The sequence below is a fragment of the Pipistrellus hanaki genome (assembly GCF_964339955.1).
Source record: "Pipistrellus hanaki genome assembly, chromosome: 19".
In the NCBI taxonomy this organism is placed as follows: Eukaryota; Metazoa; Chordata; class Mammalia; order Chiroptera; family Vespertilionidae; genus Pipistrellus; species Pipistrellus hanaki.
Window position 1 is genome coordinate 17,418,807 of NC_140521.1, and position 23,764 is coordinate 17,442,570.

Consider the following 23,764-nt stretch of genomic DNA (forward strand, 5'->3'; position numbering starts at 1 on the left):
CTACTGGGGATGTGCCCGCAACCAAGGTACATGCCCTTGACAAGAATCAAATCTGGGACCTTTCAGTCCGTAGGCTGATGCTCTATCCACTGAGCCACACCGGTTTCAGTGGGACAGATGACTCTTGATGGTGGACTGTGCTGTGCATTGGAGGTTTTTTTTTTTAGCAGAGTCCCCGACCTTCGTCCACCAGATGCCTGTAGTGACCCCCCCAACCAGATATGACAACCAAAACTGTCTGCAGACCGTGCCACATGCCCTCAGAGGGCAACAGCACCCCCTTTGAGGACCACCACTCTGGCCCTTTTGTTAGGTTCACAAAACAGGAAGAAGTACACTTGGGGTTTCCCTGCAACCCCCCTCAGCTTAACGTGATACCAGTTCACATGCGCAAAGCTTTAGTTAGAGTCATTTCTGCCACCCTCACAACAGCCCTGTGTAGTGGGCTATCCTGTTACTCCCCTCGTAGAGAGGAGGAAACTGAGGCAGCAGCCTGCCCAGTGTCACATAGCTAACTAGAGGCCCCAGGCATGAAATTTTTGCAAGGGTCTAGGCCCTTGTAGCTGCAGTGGCTTGCCTCAGCCCTCACAGCCCCAGCATCTTCATCTTCCAGAAGGTGGTCCGGAAGGACGTCCAGAAGGTCGTTTGGCTGTCCGGTTTAATTAGCATATTGTGATTTTATTATTATAGACGGCATGCCCGGTGCATGAATTCGTGCACCATTTGGGGTCCCCCAACCTGGCCTGCAGGATCGGGTGAAAACTGGCTCTCTGACATCCCCCAAAGGTCCCAGATTGTGAGGGGGAGCAGGCCAGGCTGAGGGACCCCACGGGTGCACAACTGGGGCTGGGGAGAGTCACAGGAGGTTGGCCAGCTGGGGTAGACCTCGCTTCCAATCCCCTCTCATCCGCTGGCAGCTGAGTGCCTCAGACAAGCAACTTCCTCTGCGTGTGCCTTGGTTTCCCCACCTGTGAAATGGGAGTGAACAATAGAGTTGACCCCACAGGCTGTAGAAGACATAAGAACTCTGCCCGTCCAGCGTCCAGCCCAGTACCTGGGAACTGGGTAACCGTCATCATGACCCAGCACCTTGCCTGGCAGGGACCACATTAGCGCCCTTGTCTCCAACTCCGAGCTGGGGTGATCCTCCCCCGACGAAGTGCTGCGATGCAGGCCGGAACCCCATCCACCCATCCATCACGGGGAGAGATTGGGCTCGATGGCTCCCCGGTGACGGCAATCATAAACAACCGTGAGAATTAATGGGTCTGAGACGCGCGCGCAGCCGGCATCCCAGCGCAGGGCCTTCTGGCGGAATGGCTCGGCCATCTCAGGACGGGCTCCCGAGGGGCCCTGCTCCGGCCCCTCCCGGCGGCGCTGGTCACAACAGCCGCAGCTGCCTCCTGTTTCTAAATCCTGTCCGTGTCCTCGGCAGATGGCCTGATCTGAACTTCAGAAAATGCCACGTTTAATAAAGTTACCTGTAATGTCCCCCCACTTGGCAATTAGGGTGAGAACGAGAGCAGCAGCATGACTCTGGTATTGATAGTGTGCGTGCGTATGCATGCCTCTCACCCTCTCTCTCTCTCTCTCTCTCTCTCTCTCTCTCTCTCTCTCTCTCTCTCACACACACACACACACACACACACACACACACACACACGCACACACAGCCTGGCACACACTCTCTCACTTTGCAGCATTTTTAGGAATCGCTGTGTAACGGTTAGCTGCTGCTCTAACCGCAGCTGCTCTGGTCCCTCCGGTCAGCAGTGGAGCCCCAGCTTTTCGCTGTTTCCCTCTCCGATGGAGGAATCGGTACCAGACCCCTCACACCGCCCGTGCCAGGCGGGGGTCTTCCTGAGCTCCGCGGTGCTCCGCATGGAGCACTTCCTGACGCAGCTGCTCATCATGAGCCTTCCCTCCCCATTCAGCAGGCGCTGCAGCGGCGCTGGGCTGAGAGCTCGGAGGCAGCTGCCGCGTGCTCCCCAGGCTGCCCCGGCTTTTTCGGGGAGAGGGAGCTGCCACGCGCCATCCGGCCTGCAGTCGGCGCTGTCCTTGTGTGGGGAAGGCAGCCACTGGGCCTGGGGCCCTGCCAGGCCAGGGCACGCACAGCCCTGCATGGGAAAGTGTGGTCTGTACGTTGGTGCTGACTGTGCACATGCATGTGTGTGCACTCAAGTGCACATGCATGTGTGCCTCTACAGGTGTGCCTGTGGGCATATGTATTCACATGTGGATACATGCGCCATCATATGTGTGTGTTTAGAGACCGGCACATGAGTCCCGCCAACTTCTAGTTACTGCAGCCCCTTTAAAAGCTTTAGAAAAACAAATTTCCTGGGTAGTTTATAGCACCCTGGTTACACAGAAAAACCGCTATTACTGGGAGTTATAAAAACCACAAATTTCCAGAAGAAATAATTATCAGCAACCATTAAGGAGTAGATACCATGTTCCAGGCATTTTACAAACACTCTCCTTTTATCTTTGCAGCAACCCTAGGAGGTAGGACTTTGTTTTCCCCAATTTACACATGAAAGGCGAAGGCTCAGAAAGGGGTAAGCACCTTCTCAGGGTCACAGAGCTAGGAAGTAGCAACATTCAAAGGTGAATGCAAACAAACTCACTCCAGAATGAGCACCCAATACCTGCTTCAGAACTGCCTCCTATTTCTAACATCTGAAAGTGTGTGTGTGTGTATAAGTGTGTGTGTGTGTGTGTGTGTGTGTGTGTATGTGTGTAGGGGTGTGTGTATAAGTGTGTGTATGAGCGTGTGTGTAGGTGTGTGTGTAAGTGTGTGTGTAGTTGTGTGTGTGTATAAGTGTGTGTGTAGGTGTGTAGATGTGTGTGTAGTTGTGTGTAAGTGTGTGTAAATGTGTGTGCAGATGTGTGTGTGTGTGTGTGTGTGTAAATGTGTGTAGGTGTGAATGCCTGGTACATGTCTGGTACATGTGTGTAGGGAGTCCACACTTACCCGGGGCTGAGCACCTGGAGAAGGTGGTTGGCACCTGGCAGAGTCCAAAGCCTGGCCGGTCTGACACCACAGCCAGGCAGGGAGGAAGCGCAGACCTCGCTCTGGAAAGGAGGCTGGCGTTTCACTCAGGCCTAATCAGGGGGAAGAGAACCTGGGTGGCAGATGGGGCCGGAGCGTGAGCATGGTAGACAGATGCCCACATCCTAATCCCTGCAACCTGGAAATGTGGGACCTTCCCTGGCAAAGGACTTGGCAGAGGTAATTAAGTTAGGCATCCTGAGAAGGCGGGGGGGGGGGGGGGCATCTAGATCATCCAGTGAGCCCCAGGTAACCACCCGGAGGGGCAGTGCCACAGCGTACAGGAAGATCAGGAAATGGTACACTGTTGTCTTTGAAGGTGGAGGAAGGGGTCATGAGCCAAGGAATGCGGGAAGTTTCTAGAAACCGGACAAAGCCAGGGGATGACCCTCCCCTAGAGCCAGAAGGAATGCAGCCCTGCCGAGGCCCTGACGTTGGCCCAGGCATCTGAGCTGCAGGACTGTGAAGGTCATATGCATATGAAGGTCATATTCATTTATACATAAAAACAGTTGTTTTAAGCCACTTAGTTGTGGTAACTTGTTACAGCAGCCGTAAGAGACTAATACACAGAGTGGCTCCGTGACACCAGGAGCATGCAGTGGCATTTGGTGGCCCTCCAGCTAGCGTACTCTCTCACCACCACTGAGTCAGACCCACTTGGGACAGCTCTGGCGTTTCCAGGGACCTGGTCCAGCTCGTGTGTGGATGGAGTCTAGGGACCCGCCTGCTTCACTCTACCTGGAACCACCATCGTGTCTGAAACTCTTCCTGCTCTGAGCCTCCCGAGGGCTCCATCCTCAGGTCCATGTGTTGTCTCAAACCCAGGGAAGAAGTTGAGTCACCTCCATTCAAAGCCCTTACATGCTTTCCAGTCACTGAGACTCCAGACACGACATGGACTGGCCACTGCCCATCTCTGCAGCCTCCTCTCCCCCATCCAGCCGCCAGCCACGCTGAGCAGCTCTCGGGTCCTTTGCACATGCTGTTCTCTCTGCTTCCAGGACTCTTCCGCGCCCTCTTGACTGGGTCAGCTCCCCTTTATCCTCAGGTCTCAACTCAAGGTCACTTCCCCTGAGGCCCCATCCTGACTTCTCAGATCCCTCTCTTAGGAGTTCTCACTGCTGCTCAGACGTGTCCTTCCGACAACCAACTAGGAGTCTAATTATGACGGTTTGTGTGACTATTTAAATGACATCTGAGTCTCTCAGTAGAGTTCCAACTTCATGAGGGCAGGGACCTCACCTGTTTGCTCCCTTTTTAAAAAATATATTTTATTGATTTTTCACAGAAAGGAAGGGAGAGGGATAGAGAGCTAGAAACATCGATGAGAGAGAAACATCGACCAGCTGCCTCTTGCACATCCCCCATCGGGGATGTGCCCCCAACCAAGGTACATGCCCTTGACCAGAATCGAACCCGGGACCTTTCAGTCCGCAGACCGACGCTCTATCCACTGAGCCAAACCAGTTTCGGCTGCTCCCTTTTTTGATCCTCGCTGTCTACTTGGCAGGTGCTCTATGAATATTTGTCAAATTAATGAGCAGAGCTCATCTAGATCCTGAGGTCAGACCAAGTTGAGAATCCACGTCCTGCCACCTCCAGAGGTCATCCATTGGTGCCCAGAGAAGGGGGCATACCCTTTCTGGCACCTCTGGGAGCATCGCTGAAAATGGGAGGTACCAACCGACATTACTGAGTAACCAACAGCCCCCCTTCAGCACGCAGCCTGGTGACGGATGTGTCTCCTGGGTGTGAGGCATGAGGGTCAAGTTAATCAGGCGTGTAAACACATAACTAGAGGGCTACCGGCACTTATGCTGTCCAGATAATTGGGCACTTAATGTTGAGGCATAAAACAGGTAAGCAGAACCAGCCTGCCCATGCAGACAGGCCTGCTAGCAGCTTCGCCACTTAGAGTTTGGGTTGGCTCATTGGATGTCATGGGAGAAGGGGGTAAAAGGTGACCCTCCCCCCAGATCCTGGTTTGAGCAAGCCAGTGGGATGGGGGTGCCATTTTTGGAGAATAAGGAAATGTTTGCTGGGGACAGGGTGGGAATAGAGAGCTGCCAAGATGATGGGGCCAAGTGAATGAGATGCCTGTGAAGACATCCATGTGACGATGTCATGTAGACACGTTGATGGACAGACCTGGAGCTCAGAAGGCAGTTTCCTATCAGAGGGCACATGAGGCAGAAAGGACTAGATAAGAGTCTGAATCTGAGGTCAGTAGACCAGATGGGCTTTGGGGGATAGGGGAGGGGTTGTGTGATTTTTCTGAAAATGCACCAGACTTCCTGTGCTTGTTTCTTAGGGAGGTTCCAATAGTTATCATGACATACGTAAGAGCTCACGGCTCAGAGAAGCAATAGACCATCAGCCTGATCCTGTGGGAGAGGCAGGTGGTCCCTGGTCCTGGGAGGTCCTCAGGACCCTGTCTCTGCTTCCAGGCGCCTGGTGGACCGTCTGGAGACCATGAGGAAGAACGTGGCTGGGGACGGGGTGAACCGCTGCATCCTGTGTGGCGAGCAGCTGGGGATGCTGGGCTCTGCCTGCGTCGTGTGCGAGGACTGTAAGAAGGTACCATCCCACTCCTCTTCTCTTCCCTGCATCCTTTCTCATTCCATGCAGAGGGACCAGGCCTGGGATCAAACTTTGGGGGACCCTGGGTCTTGGGGGTAGGGCTCGGATCCTGAAGGGTAGTTGCCAGAATATGATTCCTGCTGGGATGCTCTCACATCCAGCTGTCCCTCGAGGTAACCCTGATCCTGGTTCCTCCCATGACCCCTTCCTGTGACCCCTCTGTCTCCTCGGAGCTCAGTTCCATCCAGGATGAACTTGGGAGCTTGAGGTAAGGTATGAGCTAAGGTTGAGTCTGCAAGTATCCTGGCTGTGGCTTAGCAAGTTAAGTGTCAGGCTAAAAGAGCATGGTGGACTCATGTCTACACATGTGTGTACGTGAAAGGCTAACCCAGCATTCTCTTAACCTGGGTTATAGTACAGTGACTTAGAAGGCCCCTCTCCAGCCCAGTTAGGACCACTAGACTTTGATACCCTTTATTCTTGAAGGGGGTTCTCCTCGTATTCCTCTGCCCGGTACCCTCAGCTGTCTGCACTTGACAATTCCAGGACCCTGACAGAACGGTCCTTGGATCTGCCTGATTCCCAGGGAAGGAACTTAGGAGAATGAGCCAACTGGAAACACCCCTAGAGTCACTTGGCACCTCCTGCTTGGGGTCCTCTTTGGCATTTAGATGGAATATTGCGGGAAGTCGATCTATTCCAAAAAATCTCATCTGCTGCCGTCAGCCAAGAGTGAGAATTCGGTGACTCATCAGGCTTTCCTGTTTGCCTTGACTGCCAGAAAACAGCCAAAAATATAATGTCCCGTCACGCAGTCGTGGTGTTTACTCACATAACTTCCTTCTCCTTGAAGATGGGAAGCTATGGTCGTAGCCTAGGCAGACTCACATTTGCGTGGGAAGGGAGGAGAAATACATTAGGAAGCCACGTGGATACTTGGCCTTCCCTCCTTAAAAACCCTCTCAGTCATCTCCCCTGTGTGGACGCTGAAAACCCAGTTCCCACAGACACTCCTGGAGAATTTCTTTATCCAGTGCGTGGGAATCACTCCAGGTCTTGGAATTGGAAATTAAGACCCAAGTTAGAACTTTATTCTATTTTTTTTTAAAAAATTTTATTGATTAAGATATCACATATTTGTCCTCGACTCCCCATTCCACACCCCCCCCACACACACACACACTCATGCCACCATTAGGCTCATATGTGTGCACATAAGTCCTTTGGTTGATCTTTCCCTTTTATCCCCACTCTCCCTTTGAGGCCCAACAGTCTGACCCATGGCTCCTTATCTCTGGGTCTGGAACTTTATTCTAACTGACCTTGGTCATGGATAGGAGGTGAGAGAAGGAAAGTTCTAGCTTTCTGCAGTGGGCTTCCATTGCCACCTCCCCTGATCATGAGCACCTGGCATATCTGAGTGCACACTGGCCTCTATTTTGCCCCCAGAACGTCTGCACCAAGTGCGGGGTGGAGACCTCCAACAACCGCCCGCATCCTGTGTGGCTCTGCAAAATCTGCATCGAGCAGAGGGAGGTGAGTAGACGTGTCCTTTCTAGTTTCTAGAGCGCCCTTCCTTTTTATCCAGTTCCCCCTTCCTCTCTAGAGCCAGGGAGACGGGGTGGTGGTGGGGGGCTGGAGAACCTAGGCAGGGATGTGTCTTAAGGGTTTGGTATAAAAGAAACCAGCTCAGCTGTGGCCACTGGCAGAACAGCACTGTGTGTTTGAGTGAATTTCTTTTCCTTTCCAGTTCTGTGACTTTTCTCTTCCTAGTAATAGGGATCAGCACACCACATTTAAGAGCTGGAAGACTTGTTGTCTAGTCTTGTCCTTGTACGGTCTGGCTGTGAAGCCTTATTCTAGCTCATATCCTCTGAGGTCCAACTTTCTCTATTAGAAAATGGGTCTACTCAGGCCCTCTCTGTTGAGTGGTCAGGGACATTGTGGGGATCAAATAGAAATTCTGAAAGGCTGCATACTGGTGAGAAAAGTGTGCTGGCTGTTGTGTCCATGTGCTCAGGGGAGGGAGGAAAGTTAAAAGCTGGCACTCGTGAAGGCAGGAGCAATATGTTTGGCTGCCATGTCATCATCCTCTCCCTCTCCTCCCCAAGGTGTGGAAGCGTTCTGGAGCCTGGTTCTTCAAGGGCTTCCCCAAACAGGTCCTCCCACAGCCTATGCCCATAAGGAAGACAAAACCCAGTCAGCCTGTCAGTGAGCCCGCTGTCCCAGAGCAGCCTACCCCCGAACCCAAGCAACCCGTCCGGGCTCCAACTCAAGGTAGGACAAAACGATTTGTTCTCTCAGGACCAAGGACAGCTCTCAGCTAACTGGTCTACCTGGAGAATGTCCTGATATGTTTGTGTTTCTACCCAGTGGATGGACAGGCAGTCTCTGGGCTTGGGTCTGGGAATCCTATGTCCCCTTCACAGCTCACCATGAACCCTTATTAAGAAGAGAGCACAGAGAACTCTCAACAATGTCCGGCATTTTTGGTGGAGTATTTAGAGGCACAGCAGAGGTGGAAATTAAAATTAGGAGCAAAGATAATATATAATGATGGCAGCCAAACTACACACTGGAGCCTGGGGGCATTTGGGGCTTGCTGAGAAGGCCTTCCTCACTCCTGATATTTCTTATATCCACAATCAGCAAATCTGAAATTGGACTAATTAAAACAGAAACTTGAATAGAAAGGAAATTAGTAAAAGAAAATTATTACTACTATGGATACCTTCACTATCATCCAAGTATTATGATTAATTATTAAAATGATGATGAAAAGAGAGAGGCAAAAATACACAAAGAAAAAAGGCCACCACAATAAAAATACATTAATTGGATGAGGCCACTGGGACTGATCAGATAAAGCCCATGCAGTAATTCCAATTAACACCAAGTGATCATTTTTGGATGACAACTCTCGAGTTGAGTACAAGCAGTGCTTCTGGAAGGAAGGTCTCAAAAATTGAAGTGCCTGAGCTTGTCTCCTATAAAATAACTTCTTAATGTTCCTGGTACTGTGTCTGGCACTCAAAAGGCATCATACTTCCTGACAAAGGGAGCAATTTCTATCCCTTGCAGAGAATTACCAAATTGTCCATCTCCACTGCATCCTGAGGAGCCCCGGTTTCTACCAATAGAGCGTTTTTCTTCCTGGTTAAGCATTTCCCCCTCTAGGTCAAGAAGATTGTAGAGCGTAACTGTCAAGACCATGGACATATGCCCGGCCAGTGTGGTTCAGTGGTTGAGTGCCAATCTACGAACCATGGAATCACGGTTCGATTCCCAGTCAGGGCACATGCCCAAATTGTGGGCTCGATCCCCAATAGGGGCTGTGTAAGAAACAGCTGATCAATGATTCTATCTCATCATTGATGTTTCTATCTCTTTGTCCTTTCCTCTCTGAAATCAATAAACATGTTTTTTAATTAAAAATGAAAAGATCTGGGGATCTGAATTCCAGCTCTGCCACTGACCAGCCCTGTGAGCTTGGGCAAATGTCCTAACCTCTCTGATTCATTCTTCATTTATGGGGTGGGGCAAAATAGATTTACAATCGTGAATGTGCAAAACACAGTTTATTAATTGTTTTACTGCTTTTCTCCTAAACAACTGCAAACCTACTTTTGCCCCACCCTGTATAACATGGGGCTAATAACTCATTGGATTCATTTGAGTATTAAATAAACTATTACATGCCAAGTGTCTCACAGAGTGCAGCACTGAGTAAATGCTAACTGATAACATATAATGTTCATCACCTGTGCCCAGACACATACACAGACACGTGTAGGTGGCATGAACTAGATAAGCTTGGACAACACAGACCACTCTGGAAATGCAGTGAACATAACCCCATTAGCTTCACTGGAGAGAAGTAACATCACCAGCATTGCATAGTGATGCTTAGAAAGTTATAGGAGTAACATCGGTGCTGGTGAATGAGGAGGCCAATACTCTTCAAACTATTAGCCCAGCCCAGTGGTCGGCAAACCGCAGCTCTCAAGCCACATGCGGCTCTTTGGCCCCTTGAGTGTGGCTCTTCCACAAAATACCACGGCCTGGGCGAGTCTACTTTGAAGAAGTGGCATTAGAAGAAGTTTAAGTTTAAAAAATTTGGCTCTCAAAAGAAATTTCAGTCGTTGTATGTTTGATATTTGGCTCTGTTGACTAATGAGTTTGCTGACTGATGGTAGATTATAAATCACCTCCAGCCTTCTGGAATGTAATATGGCAGACTTTATTAAAATGGGGAATGTATGTACCATTTGATCCAGCAATCCCTCTCTGGGATTATATGGAACAGCAATTCAAGTACCATATAAAAGATATAGATATATTTGTTGCGTCATTACTTACGACAGCAAAGCACTGGAAGAGGTTCGTTAGTAGGGGATTGTTGACCGGACTGATATATCCGCACCACACTATAGTGGGGATTATTGACAATGGAATGGTGTCAGTGTCCTTTATGGATTTGGAATTATGTCCATCAGTGCTTTTGGTATTCTCTTAACAAACATTCACTGGGCACCAAAGGAGTTCCAGACTCTAATCTAAGCCCTGGAGAGAGAGTGATGTTTGCAACAGATGAAGACCCCCGCCTTCATGCAGCTAAAATTCTGGTGGGGGAAACAGGTGCCAATGCAAACGCAATCTAGTATCGGACAGTGGTAGGTGCTGGGGATGGACGCAGAGCAGGTAAAGGGGGCAGGCGGTGACAGGAGGCCCCCTTCGGGATAGAACTGGCAGAGAAGGGCTGTCTGAGGAGGGTCTTTGGGGAGACACATGACTGAAACAATAGCGAGGACCCAAAGGATCTTCGGGACTGTGGTGTGCGTGGGGCTTACCGTTGGAATGTGCTGGGTGAGTCCTGGGAAAATCGGATTCAGCGGGCAAAGCCCACCTAGAAGAGGATGTAGCCGGCGGTCCCAGTTTGGCCCGTGTTCAGCCTGTGTGCGTTCACATGCTTGTGCAAACAAAGGAAACATGTGAGATTGTAAAGGAAAGCTGCTTCAAAGGGCTGGTCAGGAGGGGAGAGTTTTAAGGTTCAAGAGCCCTTGGGAGGGGAGCGTGGGCCCCTTTGGGGACCTGCTTACGTAGTGGCCCTCCTGCACCAGACAAAGCAGCCTCCCATCCCTGTTCTCCATCTCCAGGTGACACTGAAGACAGGAGGGGCCCAGCGCAGAAGCCAGGCCCCGAGCTGGCCCCTGCGCCTGGCCGGGGAAGCTACGGGCCTCCCATGCGCAGGGCCTCGGAGGCACGAATGAGCTCCGCCAGCCGGGACTCGGAGGGCTGGGGCCATGGCCAGGGCGGGGCAGCCGGGGACTCCAGCCGGAGCCCAGCAGGTGAGAGAGAGAGGGGAGCAAATCTGGGCAGGCTTCCTGGATGAGGAGAATCAGAATGAATGGGGAGGGGAGTGTTTTTACTCATGTATCCATTCGGTGTGGTGTTCAATGCCAGATGCTGGTTCTAGTCTGTGGTGGAGGAAAGAGAGGACTCAGAAACAATTCTGACTCCAGACATCCTGAATGTTTGGTTACATCCTTTTCTCGCTCTAATGCCTGCATTTCTTTTGTAGCAAGGTCATCAGACTGCCTCTGAGCAGATGGGCTGAATATCAGTTCCCTCGGGGACCCCGGGCCTTGTCTTTCTGAATAGGGGGTTCCTGGCGTAGCACCTCAGTTCCTCTTGGCAGGAGAGCTGGGGAGCAGTATCTGGTGGTCTCCAGCAGACTCTGGAGACTGACTTCCTGAGTTCTAACCCTGGCTCTGCCGCAGACCAGCCAGCAAACATTAATGAACTCCTTAGCCTTGCTGGGCCTCAGTCTTCCCAATTATAAAACGGGCTGTAGAGATTAAGTTTCTCATATGTAAAGTCCCTGGCACATGGTAAGCGTCAAATAAATGATAACTAATCCTTATCAAGTAGCTCCTGAAGTTCAGAGACAGGAAGTGACCAGCCCAGAGTCACACAACTTACAAAAGAGCATGCCCGGAGGCAAAGTTAGGTTGATGTGAAGACATAGACCCGATTTTTTTCAAGAATAATACAATAATGTCAACACCTGACAGATGTTGAGTGTTTACTACACGCTCTGAGCACTCAGGCATTGCATCATCGCATCGCCACCATAAGCAGTGCGGTGGGTACTGTCATCCCATTTAACAGACAAGGAGACTGAGGTCCAGGGTGGAGAGGCCATTTGTGTGAGGTCGTACAGGCGGAAGCGATATCACAGAACCTGAGCTTTTTCAACATCCAGGGGCCTGGCCCAGGGGGTCTGAGTATTGGAAAGAGCGAACCCCCTCAGAGGCAGAGAGGTCTGAAGGAGCTGAGGGTGGCGGGGGGCTGCGTTCAGACCCAGAAGGCCTTGCTCTATGCTGGCTGCCCGGTCCCCGCTTCTCTCTGCTTCCGCCGTGTGTGTGTGTGTGTGTGTGTGTGTGTGTGTGTGTGTGTGGTGTGTGGTGTGTGTGTGGTGTGTGTGTGTGTGTGTGTGTGTGTGTGTGTGTGGTGTGTGGTGTGTGTGTGGTGTGTGTGTGTGGTGTGTGGTGTGTGTGTGGTGTGTGTGTGGTGTGTGTGTGGTGTGTGTGTGTGGGGTGTGTGTGGGGTGTGTGTGTGTGTGTGTGTGTGCATGCAACATGGTGGCGGCTTCCCTTTCTCTCTCTCGCAGGCTTGAGACGGGCCAACTCAGTGCAGGCCTCCAGACCAGCCCCAGCCTCGACGCCAAGCCAGGCACCTCCTCAGCCCGGGCAGCCAGGTACTTGCCGCCCGTCCGGCCACCCCGGCTGTCATGTCAGTCAGCGGTGACCCCAATTCCCCCATCCTTGCTGGCAGAGCCCCGGCTCTCTGCAAAGCTGCAGCCACCGCCGCCGAGTCCTAAGCTCCTCTAAGTCCCTTAGACTGAGTGACCCTCAGGCTGGGGGGCCGGGAGTGGGGGGACATGGCGGGCAGAGTACCCAGCTGAATGCAGGAAGGGGCAGCCCTTCATCCTCAGCATTGCCTGCCTTCGGCGATGGTCGCTCCACAGGCACAGTTTTTACCACACGCCTACCCTCTTATGTTCCTGATCTTTCTTCACACGGACTCACTCTGCAAGCATGGCTGAGGGCCTGCTACCGCAGACTCTCTCAAGGGGAATGTGAGGCCACAGGGCTGTAATAAAATGACACACGTCCCCAGGAGGGTTGTGTGAGCTTCAGGGAGCAGTGGTGAGCAGAGAGATTAGGAACATGGGGAAATCTGAGCCCCTGTGGCTGTGGAAGACAAAGGTAATGATGTCTAATTGGTGCAGGGCGGGCTTTGTTAGTTTATAAATTATTTTTTAAATATATTTTATTGATTTTTCACAGAGAGGAAGGGAGAGGGATAGAGAGCTAGAAACATCGATGAGAGAGAATCATCGATCAGCTGCCTCCTGCACACCCCCTACTGGGGATGTGCCGGCAACCAAGGTACATGCCCTTGACCGGAATCAAACCTGGGACCTTTCAGTCTGCAGACCAGCACTCTATCCACTGAGCCAAACTGGTTTCGGTGGGTTTTATTAGTTTAAAAGAAACCTATGAAAATGGCATCAATGGGAAGCCAGTGCTCCGTACTATAGGGTGAGTGGGTGAGAGCACCACACACCGGGTAGTGTAGAATAACAGAAATGGGTGGTCTCCCGTTCTGGAGGCCAGAGGCCTGAGGTCAAGGTGTCAGCAGGGTGGACTCCTTTGGAGGCTGTGAGGGAGGATCTGTTTCCTTCCTCTTAGCTCCTGGGGCCTTGGGCATTCCTGGGCTTCTAAATGACGCCCTCCCTGTGTCTCTTCAAAGGATGTCCCTCTCTCCGTCCAAACTTCTCTTTTATATACACTGAGTGGCTAGATTTTTATGATCTCTGAATGCATAATAATCTGGCCACTCAGAGTATATTCTATATAATAAAATGCCAATGTGCAAATTATCCCCTCAACCAGGAGTTCGACCAGCAGGCAGGCCGGCCAACCGCCCATGTCCCCTCCCCCTGGCCAGGCCGGCCGGACCCCACCCATGCACAAATTCAGACACCGAGCCTCTAATACACACACACACACACTGAGTGGCCAGATTATTATGCATTCAGAGATCATAATAATCTGGCCACTTGGTGTACATATATATTATTAATTTCAGAGAGGAAGTGAGAGGGAGAGAGAGAGGAACATGAATGAGAGAATCATGGATCAGCTGCCTCCTGCACGCCCCCTACTGGAAATCGAGTCCATAACCCTGTCATGTGCCCTGACAGGGAGTCGAGCCGTGACCTCCTGGTTCATGGTGGATGCTGAACCACGGGAGCCAAGCCGCCCGGGCCAAACCTTTCCTTTTGATAAGGACACAGTCCTATAGATTAAGGCCTATATGCCCCAATGACCTCATCTGAACGTGACCGTCTGCAAAGACCCTCTTTCCACCTGAGGTCACACTCACAGGTGCTGGGAATCAGGGTTTGAAGATCTTTTAGGGAACACAGTCAAACCCACGGCAGAGGATAATGATTTAAATGATAATTAAATAAGGCAACGAAATTCTCCTGCCTCTGGCCCGGGGAGGTTCTGAGCCTGGGGCCTGTCCGCTTTTGTTCAAAAGGAAAACCCACCAAGTTCAGAGAGGTGCTAAAGCCAGAGGCACCCTCCAGTGAGACTTCCTCGGGGGGTCATGCTGAAAGGCGAGGGAAGCCTGGGTGCTCGCATGGTGGTGGTGACTGTTATTCCATCCCCCATCCCTGACATGGAGAGGAATCCACTGGGTCAGCAATGACCCCACAGCACCGATGGATTCAAAGTGTAAACGTGCCCATCACCTCGCACGCAATTCTCACTCCATTCCTTTATCAGCCTCATAGCCAGTGAAACGTGAAAAGACCCTTAGACTGAGTGATCTAAGCATTCTTAGCCCATTTCAGAGAGGAGAAAGCTGAGGCTCAGGAAGGAAACGTTGGGGCTTGAACCCAGGCCTTCCTGACTCCAGAATCCTCCATGGGACTGTTCCTGCACATGACCTGTTACCCCTGGGCCTGTGTCCGTGACCAGGTAATGAGGGGGACAGGGGAAGGACACTACAATAATGCCACCTTCTCTGCTCTGTTTCTCCTCTCCTCTCTCCCCTCAGCGCCCCCTGGAGGCAGCAGGCCCGGCCCCGGGCCAGCAGGACGCTTTTCCGACCAGAGACCAGGCAAGTGCTCGCTGCTCCCCATGCCCGTTCATGTGACCACCTCTCTCCCATGTCTCCACATGGGGCTGCCTGATCTCGGCCCAGCCTCCCCTCCCCCCCCCCCCAGACCTCCCTGATGAGCTCCGAGGCTCCCACCCCGATTCCAAAATGAGAAAATGACCACACGTGGAGTGAAGGGAAGCACACCCTGCCGGGATCCAAATCCTGCTCCGCATCCCAGCTGTGTGGCCCGGGGCAAGTCACTTCACTTCCCTGAGCCTCGGTTTCCTTATTTCTAAAGTGGGAATAATACTGCTGAAAGGATGAAACAGACTCATACACGTAAAACCTTAGCACGTGGCCTGGAGTGTTGAAGACCACGCGAAGCGACAGTGACTGTTACATGTGATATATATGCCTGGTCACCATCACACTCACCACTGTGGCTACAGCGTAGTCATTGCTTCCTGATGCACCAGCTATGATTTTTGTATATGCATTCGGTAATTTTTAAAAATAATAGCTACTACGGGTTGAGTGACTTCGGTGTGATATTCCCATTTTACAGATGAGAAAACTGAGGCTCAGAGACATTAAGTAATGTGCCCTCTATCCCACAGCAGAGGTGCGAGCCCAGGCTCTCTGGCTCCAGGGCCCACATCACTGACCAGTCCCCCTTTGAGGTCTGTTTTGCCTGCTTCTGATTAAGCTTGTGGGGCTTGTTATAAAACGTGGACTTCAAGGCCCCACTGCATGGGCTACCAATTCTGCGTGGGGCCCAGGCACCTCTGCATTTTGCAAGCTCCCCTCGGTGGTTTTGGCAAAGACAGCCTTCTGAGAACCAGGAGTGGCACAGTGTGGCCGCCCTGTCAGCTGGAGGCGGTAATTCTGTGTTGCAGGGCTGTGGTATACAGTCGGTGCTCATCACTCGCGTTCATGGTGTAGCCATTGCTGCTGCTGCCACGGTAACACAGGGACTCAGATGCCGCTTCCTGCCCTCTCTCTGTCTCCCCTGCAGACGCAGCCCCCAGTGACCTCTGCTATCCGGGGGCCTCCATCCCACCCTGGGAGGAGCGATTAGGAGCCGGAGGCAGAGAGGACCGGGCGGGCCACCCACCAGGCCCTTATTCCCAAGCATCTGCTGCCGCCCCCCAGCCCGTCGCCACCCCTGCCCGCCAGCCCCCGCCCCCGGAGGAGGACGAGGAGGAAGCCAACAGCTACGACTCGGATGAAGGGAGTACGTGGCCCTTAGGGGAGGGGGGTCTGGGAAAAGCCCCTTCAGGGTCACCCCCCAGGGACACGGGATGGCTCCAGGGGTGTGGCCCTAGACACCCTCCCAACTCCACAACATGCCAACCACTATCAGTGTGTTAACCCAGTTACAAAGAGACAAGCTTGTATCGCTGTATCCACAACATGACATCAACTTACTAAAATATAGGAGCTGTCTATTTTCTTATTGTGGTAAAATAGCTGTAACATGAGAGCCACCCTGTGATGCATTGTAAAGAGTGCAATTCGGCGGTATTCGGTGCAATTCAGTGGCTCCTCACCAAGTAGATCACGGGATTATCACGTGACCAGCGTCCACTCCTAGGTGTACCTACCTGTGCGTTTTAATAGTTCCAAAACTCTCTGATGCGTGTCTTCCAAGAGAAATTTTTTAAACCATTTTAAAATTTCTGGATGTTTCCTTTTGCATCCATTCAATGAGGGATGTATGAAGTGCCCACCCTATGCCCCTCCCACTGAGACCCGAGCCCTAGGGACACACACACACACACACACACACACACAGATACACATACACACATACACAGAGAGATACACACACATACAAACACAAACACAGAGATACACATACACACATATATACACACAGATACACACACAGATACACACACACACACACACACACACACACACACACACGGCCCGAGAGCTCGTGGTCAGGCGGAGAGATTGGACCTGCTTAGATGGACCGAGGGCTGTGAGCAGTGGCATGGCTTTGGCCCACGATGTCACCCCTTCTCACTGTAAAACGAGGAGCAGAATCCTGCCTCCTAGGGGGGACCGAGGAGGGTACACTGAGGCACCCCCTGGGAGCGTGCTCGGTGAGCTGGGAATCACTGTCATTTTAGTGCCACGCACACAGGAGGCGCTGGGGTCAGGTAACGTGCACGCCGCAGGGAGCAGTCGGCGCCTGTTTGGTGCCGGGCACGTTTCAGAGTGTGTTCTGGGCACCTGCTCCCATGACCTTCCCCCGGGGCCTGGGCGGAGCTGCTTTTGCTGCTCCTGTTTCACGGGGTGGAGACAGAGACAGAAGCTCCAGGGCTCGGGAACCTGGCCGAGATCTCAAGGCCAGGGAGGGGAGGGCCTGCCGGTCCATCTCCCCGCTGCCCCGCATCAGAAGCCAGAGCCGGCAAGAGGCCAGCTGTCCCTTCCCCATCCGTGCTCCCCCGGGGGCCTTCAGGCCTGAGTCTCCCTCTCTGTGTAGGCTCCGTGCTTAGCCCAGACAGGGCACAGAGTCAGCGCTCGGGGGATGTTTGTTGAATGACTGAATGACTGACCTCTTGGTTCCTGCCTCCGCCCCCTCCAGCCACCCTGGGCGCCCTGGAGTTCAGCCTTCTGTACGACCCGGAGAACAGCTCCCTGCACTGCACCATCATCAAGGCCAAGGTGGGTGAGGGGCTGGGCTGGGACCCCACGGGCTGCTCTGGCTTCTCCGGGGGGCTCGGGGAGGACACGGGTCCCCAGGCTCCTGCCCGGCCTGTCGGTGGCAGGGACAGTGATGAGAAAAAGGCGGAATTAGCTACAGCCCAGACTGTGGGGGAGAACCCCCCCGGAGATGGTCCCAGAGGGTCATCTCTGTGCCCTGGAGCAGAGGCAGCCGGGCCACAAGGGCAGAGCCCCGGTCTCGGGAGGGGACAAGGGACTATCCAGCCTCGATGGAGCCCTCACCATGCGCCAGGGGAGATTGTGTGCACGTCTCACCCCTCCACGAGGCAGGATTGTTCTCGTCCCATTTGACCCTCGAGGAACCTGAGGCTCAGAGAGGCTGAGAAACTCGCCTGAGGACACACAGCCAGGAAGTGGTGTGACCGGGCTTGGAGCCCTGTCTGCCTGATGCTGGGGCTCTTTTCCTTCTCTCTCTTCGCAAGAGGGAGCACACGGGGTGGACCGACGGGCAGGACGGCAGCCGGGGCTGCGGCCGGGGCCCTGGCAGCTGGGTGGCCGGCCCTCCCCAGGCCCTCGCTCCACTGCCTTTTCTCTCGCAGGGACTGAAGCCCATGGACTCCAACGGCCTGGCCGATCCTTATGTGAAGCTGCACCTCCTGCCGGGAGCCAGCAAGGTACCATATGGCCCGGGCCTCTCGGCAAGCCAGGAACAGGGGCCTGGCAGGCACCCAGGGTTCCCAGCCCGGAGCCTAAAATAGCCCACCTGCCCCCAAGCCCCGCCCTCCCTGCGTGGCCAAGTCCTCGCAAGGGGTGAGAGGTGGGCCAGGAGTCACTCTCCCTCGGGGGGCAGGGGCTCTGTCCCTTTCTCCAACCCAGAACCCCGAACCCAGGAGCTTCCGAAGGCCAGGGGAGAAGCGGATGCCCCCAGGATGCCCTCACCGGCTCACCCCCCCCCCACCGTGGCTCCCAGGGCTGACCATGGCCCCCCTCCCCTTCCCCCTCCCCCTCCCCTCCTCTTCCCATTTTGTGCCCCAGCCAAACCCTCCTGGTCTCTCAGGAGGAAGGAACCCCTCTCTTTGGATTTCAGGGCCACGTGCCTGCAATAACGCTCTGTTCCCGAGAGAAATGCGCCCCCTCCCCCCTGCAGCTCCCTGGCCATCACTCTGCCCCGGGGAGGAGACGTGGGTTCGGCCCACCCAGAGGGGTTTCCTTTGTCCTTTTGATGTGGGTGCGCTCGATACAAGGGCGACCGTGCACTTGGTGGCATGATCTCGGCAAATGGCACGTTAAAAATCTCTGCGAGTGTTACATGCCCCTTAAGATGAGAGAGGACACACACACACACACACACACACACACCACACACCACACACACCACACACACACACCACGCACACACACACACACCACACACACCACACCACACATCACACACACACACACACACACACATGCGCATGCACAGACACACACACACTCCTCACACACACACACACACACCACACACACCACATCACACACGTACACACACATGCGCACGCACAGACACACACACACACACACACACACACACAGAGTCTCTCATTGGCCATGGCCACACTGTGAAGTGTTCGGCCACTTCTAACTCCCCGGTGACACCATACTCCCCGTAAGGCTCTCTCCTTTGCTCACTCCCAAATCCAGGCTTGCTTTGCCAAAGAATCCAGGGACCCATGCCAGCCCAAATTAGATCTCACCAGGCCACCTCTTCTGGGCTTAGTGCATTTCTAGCCTTCTCTCTTAAAGAGAAAAACTGTCTTCCCTCTCCCCGCCCCTCACATAGTTCAGGCACGAAGGATGCTGTTTGGGGAAACCTAAGGTATCCTCCCAGGATCCCCGGACATTGTTCCTTCGCTGCCGAGGAGTGGGGGACCCTTATCTCTGCCTCCCTGACCTATAAACGTTTTTCTCAAAGGAAAATGTCTCAGCTTTCTTTCTTATTTAGTTATTATTTTTTAAATCCTCACCCGAGGATATTTTTTCATTGATTTTTAGAGAGAGTGGAAGAGAGAGAGGGAAAGACAGAGAGAAACATCGATGTGAGAGAAACGCATTGATTGGTTGCTTCCTGCACGATCCCCGGCTAGGACCTGGGCCTGGGAGGAGCATGCAACTGAGGTACATGCCCTTGACCGGAATTGAACCCAGGACCCTTCGGTCTGCAGGCTGACACTCTATCCACTGAGCCAAACTGGCTAGGGCTCTTTCTTTCCTTTTTTTAATCCTCACCTAGGATATATTTTTCCATTGCTTTTTCAGAGAGAGTGAAAGGGAGGGAGGGAGGGAGGGAGGGAAGGAGGGAGGGAGGCATCTATGTGAGAGGGACACATCAATTGGTTGCCTCATGCATGTGCCCTGACTGAGGACGGGGAGAGAACCCACAATCCAGGTACATGCCCTTGACTGATATCAGACCTGCTGACGCTCTAACCACTGAACACCACCAGCCATGGCACTGGTTTTTAATCTTAATGGGAAGTTCAGAGAGAGAGCCTGCTGCGTGGAGGGAGGGGTGGCTCAGCGTCCAGCCCCGTTGGTGGCTGCAGACATCACCCTGAAGAGGCCCCCCCGCTCCCTGTGACTTGCCTTTGGGAGCCCCTGAGCTCCTGGGCACTCCTAAAGGGAGTGTCTCCTAAGTCACTCCTCCTACCCCCACCCCAGATCAGCCCCAAGCGGGTGGCTGCAGGGCTGGCCCCCCACTGAGGCTGTGTCTGTCTGTCTGTCGTCTGTCTCTGGGCTCTAGTCCAACAAGCTTCGGACAAAGACCCTGCGGAACACCCGGAACCCCGTCTGGAACGAGACCCTCGTCTACCACGGCATCACGGACGAGGACATGCAGCGCAAGACCCTCAGGTGCCTGCCGGCGGACGCGAGGGGGCCGGGCTGGCGGGTTGACACGTGTGTGCGGGTCACACGTTAAAACCTCTCTGCGTAGTGTCTTTTTTTTTTTTTTTTTTTTACTTCTATGAAACCATATGTATTTCTGGTAGAAACTTCTAAAAATACAAATAAGTGAAACTTTAAAAAAAAAAATTTTATTAAGGTACTATATGTGTACATATCTTTCCATTACCCCCCCTCACTCCCATACATGCCCTCCCCTCTCCCACCCCCGAGTTTTTCGTCCATTGGTTTTGCTTATAGGCATGCATACAAGTTCTTCGGTTGATCTAAGTGAAACTCTTTTTTTTTTTAATATATTTTATTGATTTTTTTACAGAGAGGAAGGGAGAGAGATAGAGAGCTAGAAATGTCGATGAGAAAGAAACATCGACCAGCTGCCTCTTGCACACACCCCTCTGGGGATGTGCCCGCAACCAACACGCATGCCCCTGACCGGAATCGAACCTGGGACCTTTCAGTCCGCAGACCGACGCTCTACCACTGAGCCAAACCGATTTCGGTCTAAGTGAAACTCTTAATGTCTTGGTGTCTGGGCATCTGGGGTGTGTGAGTGTGTGTGAATGTGTGTGTGTGTGTGTGTGTGTGTGTATGTATCTATGTGTGCTTGCAAAAGTTTCTTATGAAATCAAGTGCTTTAAAAAAATAGACCATCATGCCAAGCTGGTGTAGCTCTGCAACTGAGCATCGACCCAGGAACCAAGAAGTTGCCAGTTTGATGTCCAGTCAGGGCACATGCCCCGGTGGTGGGCTCCATCCCCCGTAGGGCGTGTGCAGGAGGCAGCTGACCATGACGTTTCTACTTCATTCATGTGTTTACTTCTCTCTCCCTCTCCCTTTCTCTCGCTCAAAAAAAATAAATATTATAAATAAAATCAGTGAAAACATACTTTTAAAAATGGACCGTCCTATTATTATCAGGCTGTTTTAACCATATGTGGATGCATCTTATCTTCTACAATGTTGTCTCGCACTGTGTTTTGAATTGTATTAGTGATACGGGAATACATTCTTCTTGTAGACTATGATAGAGCAAGGAACCCCATTCCCTTAGTCCCCGCCCCCCGCCGGGATTGGCTGTCCTCCCTCTGCGAGCACGGGCATTCTCAGATCAGTGTTGGCACCTTGGACAGTTTCATGCTGTGTAACCGGAACCTTCCTTTTCTTTTAGCGATCTGTCTTAGAGTCATGGCCGCGAGGAACATTTAGATCTCCGTCATTTTCACTGTTTCAGCGTTTTCCACAGAATGGATTGATTACAGATTTTTTAAAATGTGTCAATGAATAAATATTACAAATACACAGAAAACTGTAGATTATAATGGAACAAACATCCATGAACCCACTACTCAGTCTTTTTTTTTTAAATCTTCACCTAAGGGTATGTTCTTATTGATGAGAGAGAGAGAGAGAGAGAAAGAGAGAGAGAGAGAAACACTGATCAGTTGCCTACCATACAGGCCCAACCAGGGGTCAAACCCACGACCTTTTGGTGTACAGAATGACTCTCCAACCCACGGAGCCCCCTGGCCCGGGCCTGGTACTCAGTCTTCAGAAAACAAACACACGCCTGGCCTTGTGTTCCACAAATAGGAAAAGGAAGCGCTACCGTGCACATTACACGTTCGTGGCCAGCATCCCTCACAGCTCTTTTTCTCTCCCCACCCTTTCTGGGGACCGCAGGATCTCTGTCTGCGATGAGGACAAATTTGGCCATAACGAGTTTATCGGTGAGACCAGATTCTCCCTCAAGAAGCTGAAATCCAACCAAAGAAAGAACTTCAACATCTGCCTGGAGCGCGTGATCCCGGTGAGTGCCTCCCCCTGGGGGTGCGATGGGGGGCGGGAAAGAGCTCTGGGGGTGCTGCCTCCCCCGGGGCCCACAGGGTGCCTGCCAGGACAGCCGCTGAGAGGGGGGTGAAGAATTCAGGCCAGAGCCTCCACGTGGTGTCCTGTCCCTGCCTCTGACCAGCCCGCTGTCAGCATCACCTCCTCCCTGACCGTCAGAGTCCTCTGCGGTGACCCTGGGGCGGGCGGAGTGGTGAGGCCGTGTGGCTGGCCCGGGTTCAAAGCCCAGGTCTGCTACTCTCCCCTGCTCCCTGGCCTCCGCCAAGGGTCTGAGCTGCTCTGAGCCTCAGCTCTCCTTGTCTGTCCCATGGGCATAACAGGACCTGCCTCATGGGGAGTTTGCGTGAAAGACACAATCAGAACAGAACCTCTAGTCCTTAGTGAGCACTCATAAACGGCTACCTGCTGTTCTTACAGGAGTAATACTGCCTGGCCCACCTGTCACTCATGAAGGCAGGAAGCCCCGTGCGGATGAGCGGGGGGCGGGATAGCTCAGTGCTTGAGAGCACAGACTCTGGACCCAGAGTTGGTTCGAGTCCTGGCTCTGCCACTTGTCATAGAACCCGGGCCAACTTAACTCAGCTTCCCGGGGCCCTGGTTTTCCATCTGTAAACCGGGACGTTATCCGAGTATCCATCCCCTCGGGGCTTTTAAGGATTCATGGGAGAGTACTCATAAAGCTTGAGGACTTTCTTGTTAGACGTGCTTCTGGCCCCTTGAGAAGGAATAAAAACCAACTTGAGGTTCTCCAGTGGGGCTACGGCTCAGAATCAACGGGAGGTTTTAACACCGGAGCCTCACAAGCTCAGATCCCGGCCTGGTGGGGCAGGGCGGGACCAGCCATCTGTACGTTCAGACATAATCCAACCTGCCCTTTGCGACACGCGGGCCGCCTCAGGCCCGGAGGGGAGTGCGCTGCCAAGGTCACGCCGTGAATCCGGGGCCGGGCTCCCCGGCAGCCAGAGCCCGGGTCTCCCGCGGCTGCCAGCGCACCAGCCCCCAGGCAGCGGGCCAGCTGCCCACGGGGAAGCCGTGGCAGGCCGAGGGGGAGCCTATAGGAACCTCCCCCAGGTGCCTGGCCCGGGCACGGAATACCCGTGTGCCATGCCATGTGCATATGTGTGTGTGTGTGTGTATGTGTGTGAGATATGGCTGGCCCGAGCACAAAATACCCGTGTGCCACGCTGTGTGTGTGTGTGTGTGTGTGTGTGTGTGTGTGTGTGAGAGAGATATGGCTGGCCCGGGCACGGAATACCCGTGTGCCATGCCGTGTGTGTGTATGTGTGTGTGCGTGTGTGTGTGTGTGTGTGTGTGTGAGAGAGATATGGCTGGCCCGGGCACGGAATACCCATGTGCCATGCCATGTGCATATGTGTGTGTGTGTGTGTGTGTGTGTGTGTGTGTGTGTGTGAGAGAGAGATATGGCTGGCCCGGGCACGGAATACCCGTGTGCCATGCCGTGTGTGTGTATGTGTGTGTGCG

The 23,764-nt window shown here is 53.1% G+C and overlaps 1 protein-coding gene across 1 annotated transcript in view; it reads left to right on the top strand.

Moving 5' to 3' along the window:
- The window catches only part of RPH3A (rabphilin 3A), a 65,335-nt gene that overhangs the window by 32,565 nt on the left and 9,006 nt on the right, over positions 1 to 23,764 (top strand). Inside the window, exons 5-15 of the mRNA XM_084868406.1 lie at positions 5,506 to 5,635; positions 7,088 to 7,174; positions 7,750 to 7,915; positions 10,795 to 10,986; positions 12,312 to 12,398; positions 14,774 to 14,836; positions 15,834 to 16,052; positions 17,415 to 17,494; positions 18,094 to 18,168; positions 20,277 to 20,386; positions 22,118 to 22,244. Of these exons, the coding sequence (XP_084724532.1) occupies positions 5,506 to 5,635; positions 7,088 to 7,174; positions 7,750 to 7,915; positions 10,795 to 10,986; positions 12,312 to 12,398; positions 14,774 to 14,836; positions 15,834 to 16,052; positions 17,415 to 17,494; positions 18,094 to 18,168; positions 20,277 to 20,386; positions 22,118 to 22,244 (1,336 nt within the window). The remainder of the gene's footprint in view (positions 1 to 5,505; positions 5,636 to 7,087; positions 7,175 to 7,749; positions 7,916 to 10,794; positions 10,987 to 12,311; positions 12,399 to 14,773; positions 14,837 to 15,833; positions 16,053 to 17,414; positions 17,495 to 18,093; positions 18,169 to 20,276; positions 20,387 to 22,117; positions 22,245 to 23,764) is intronic.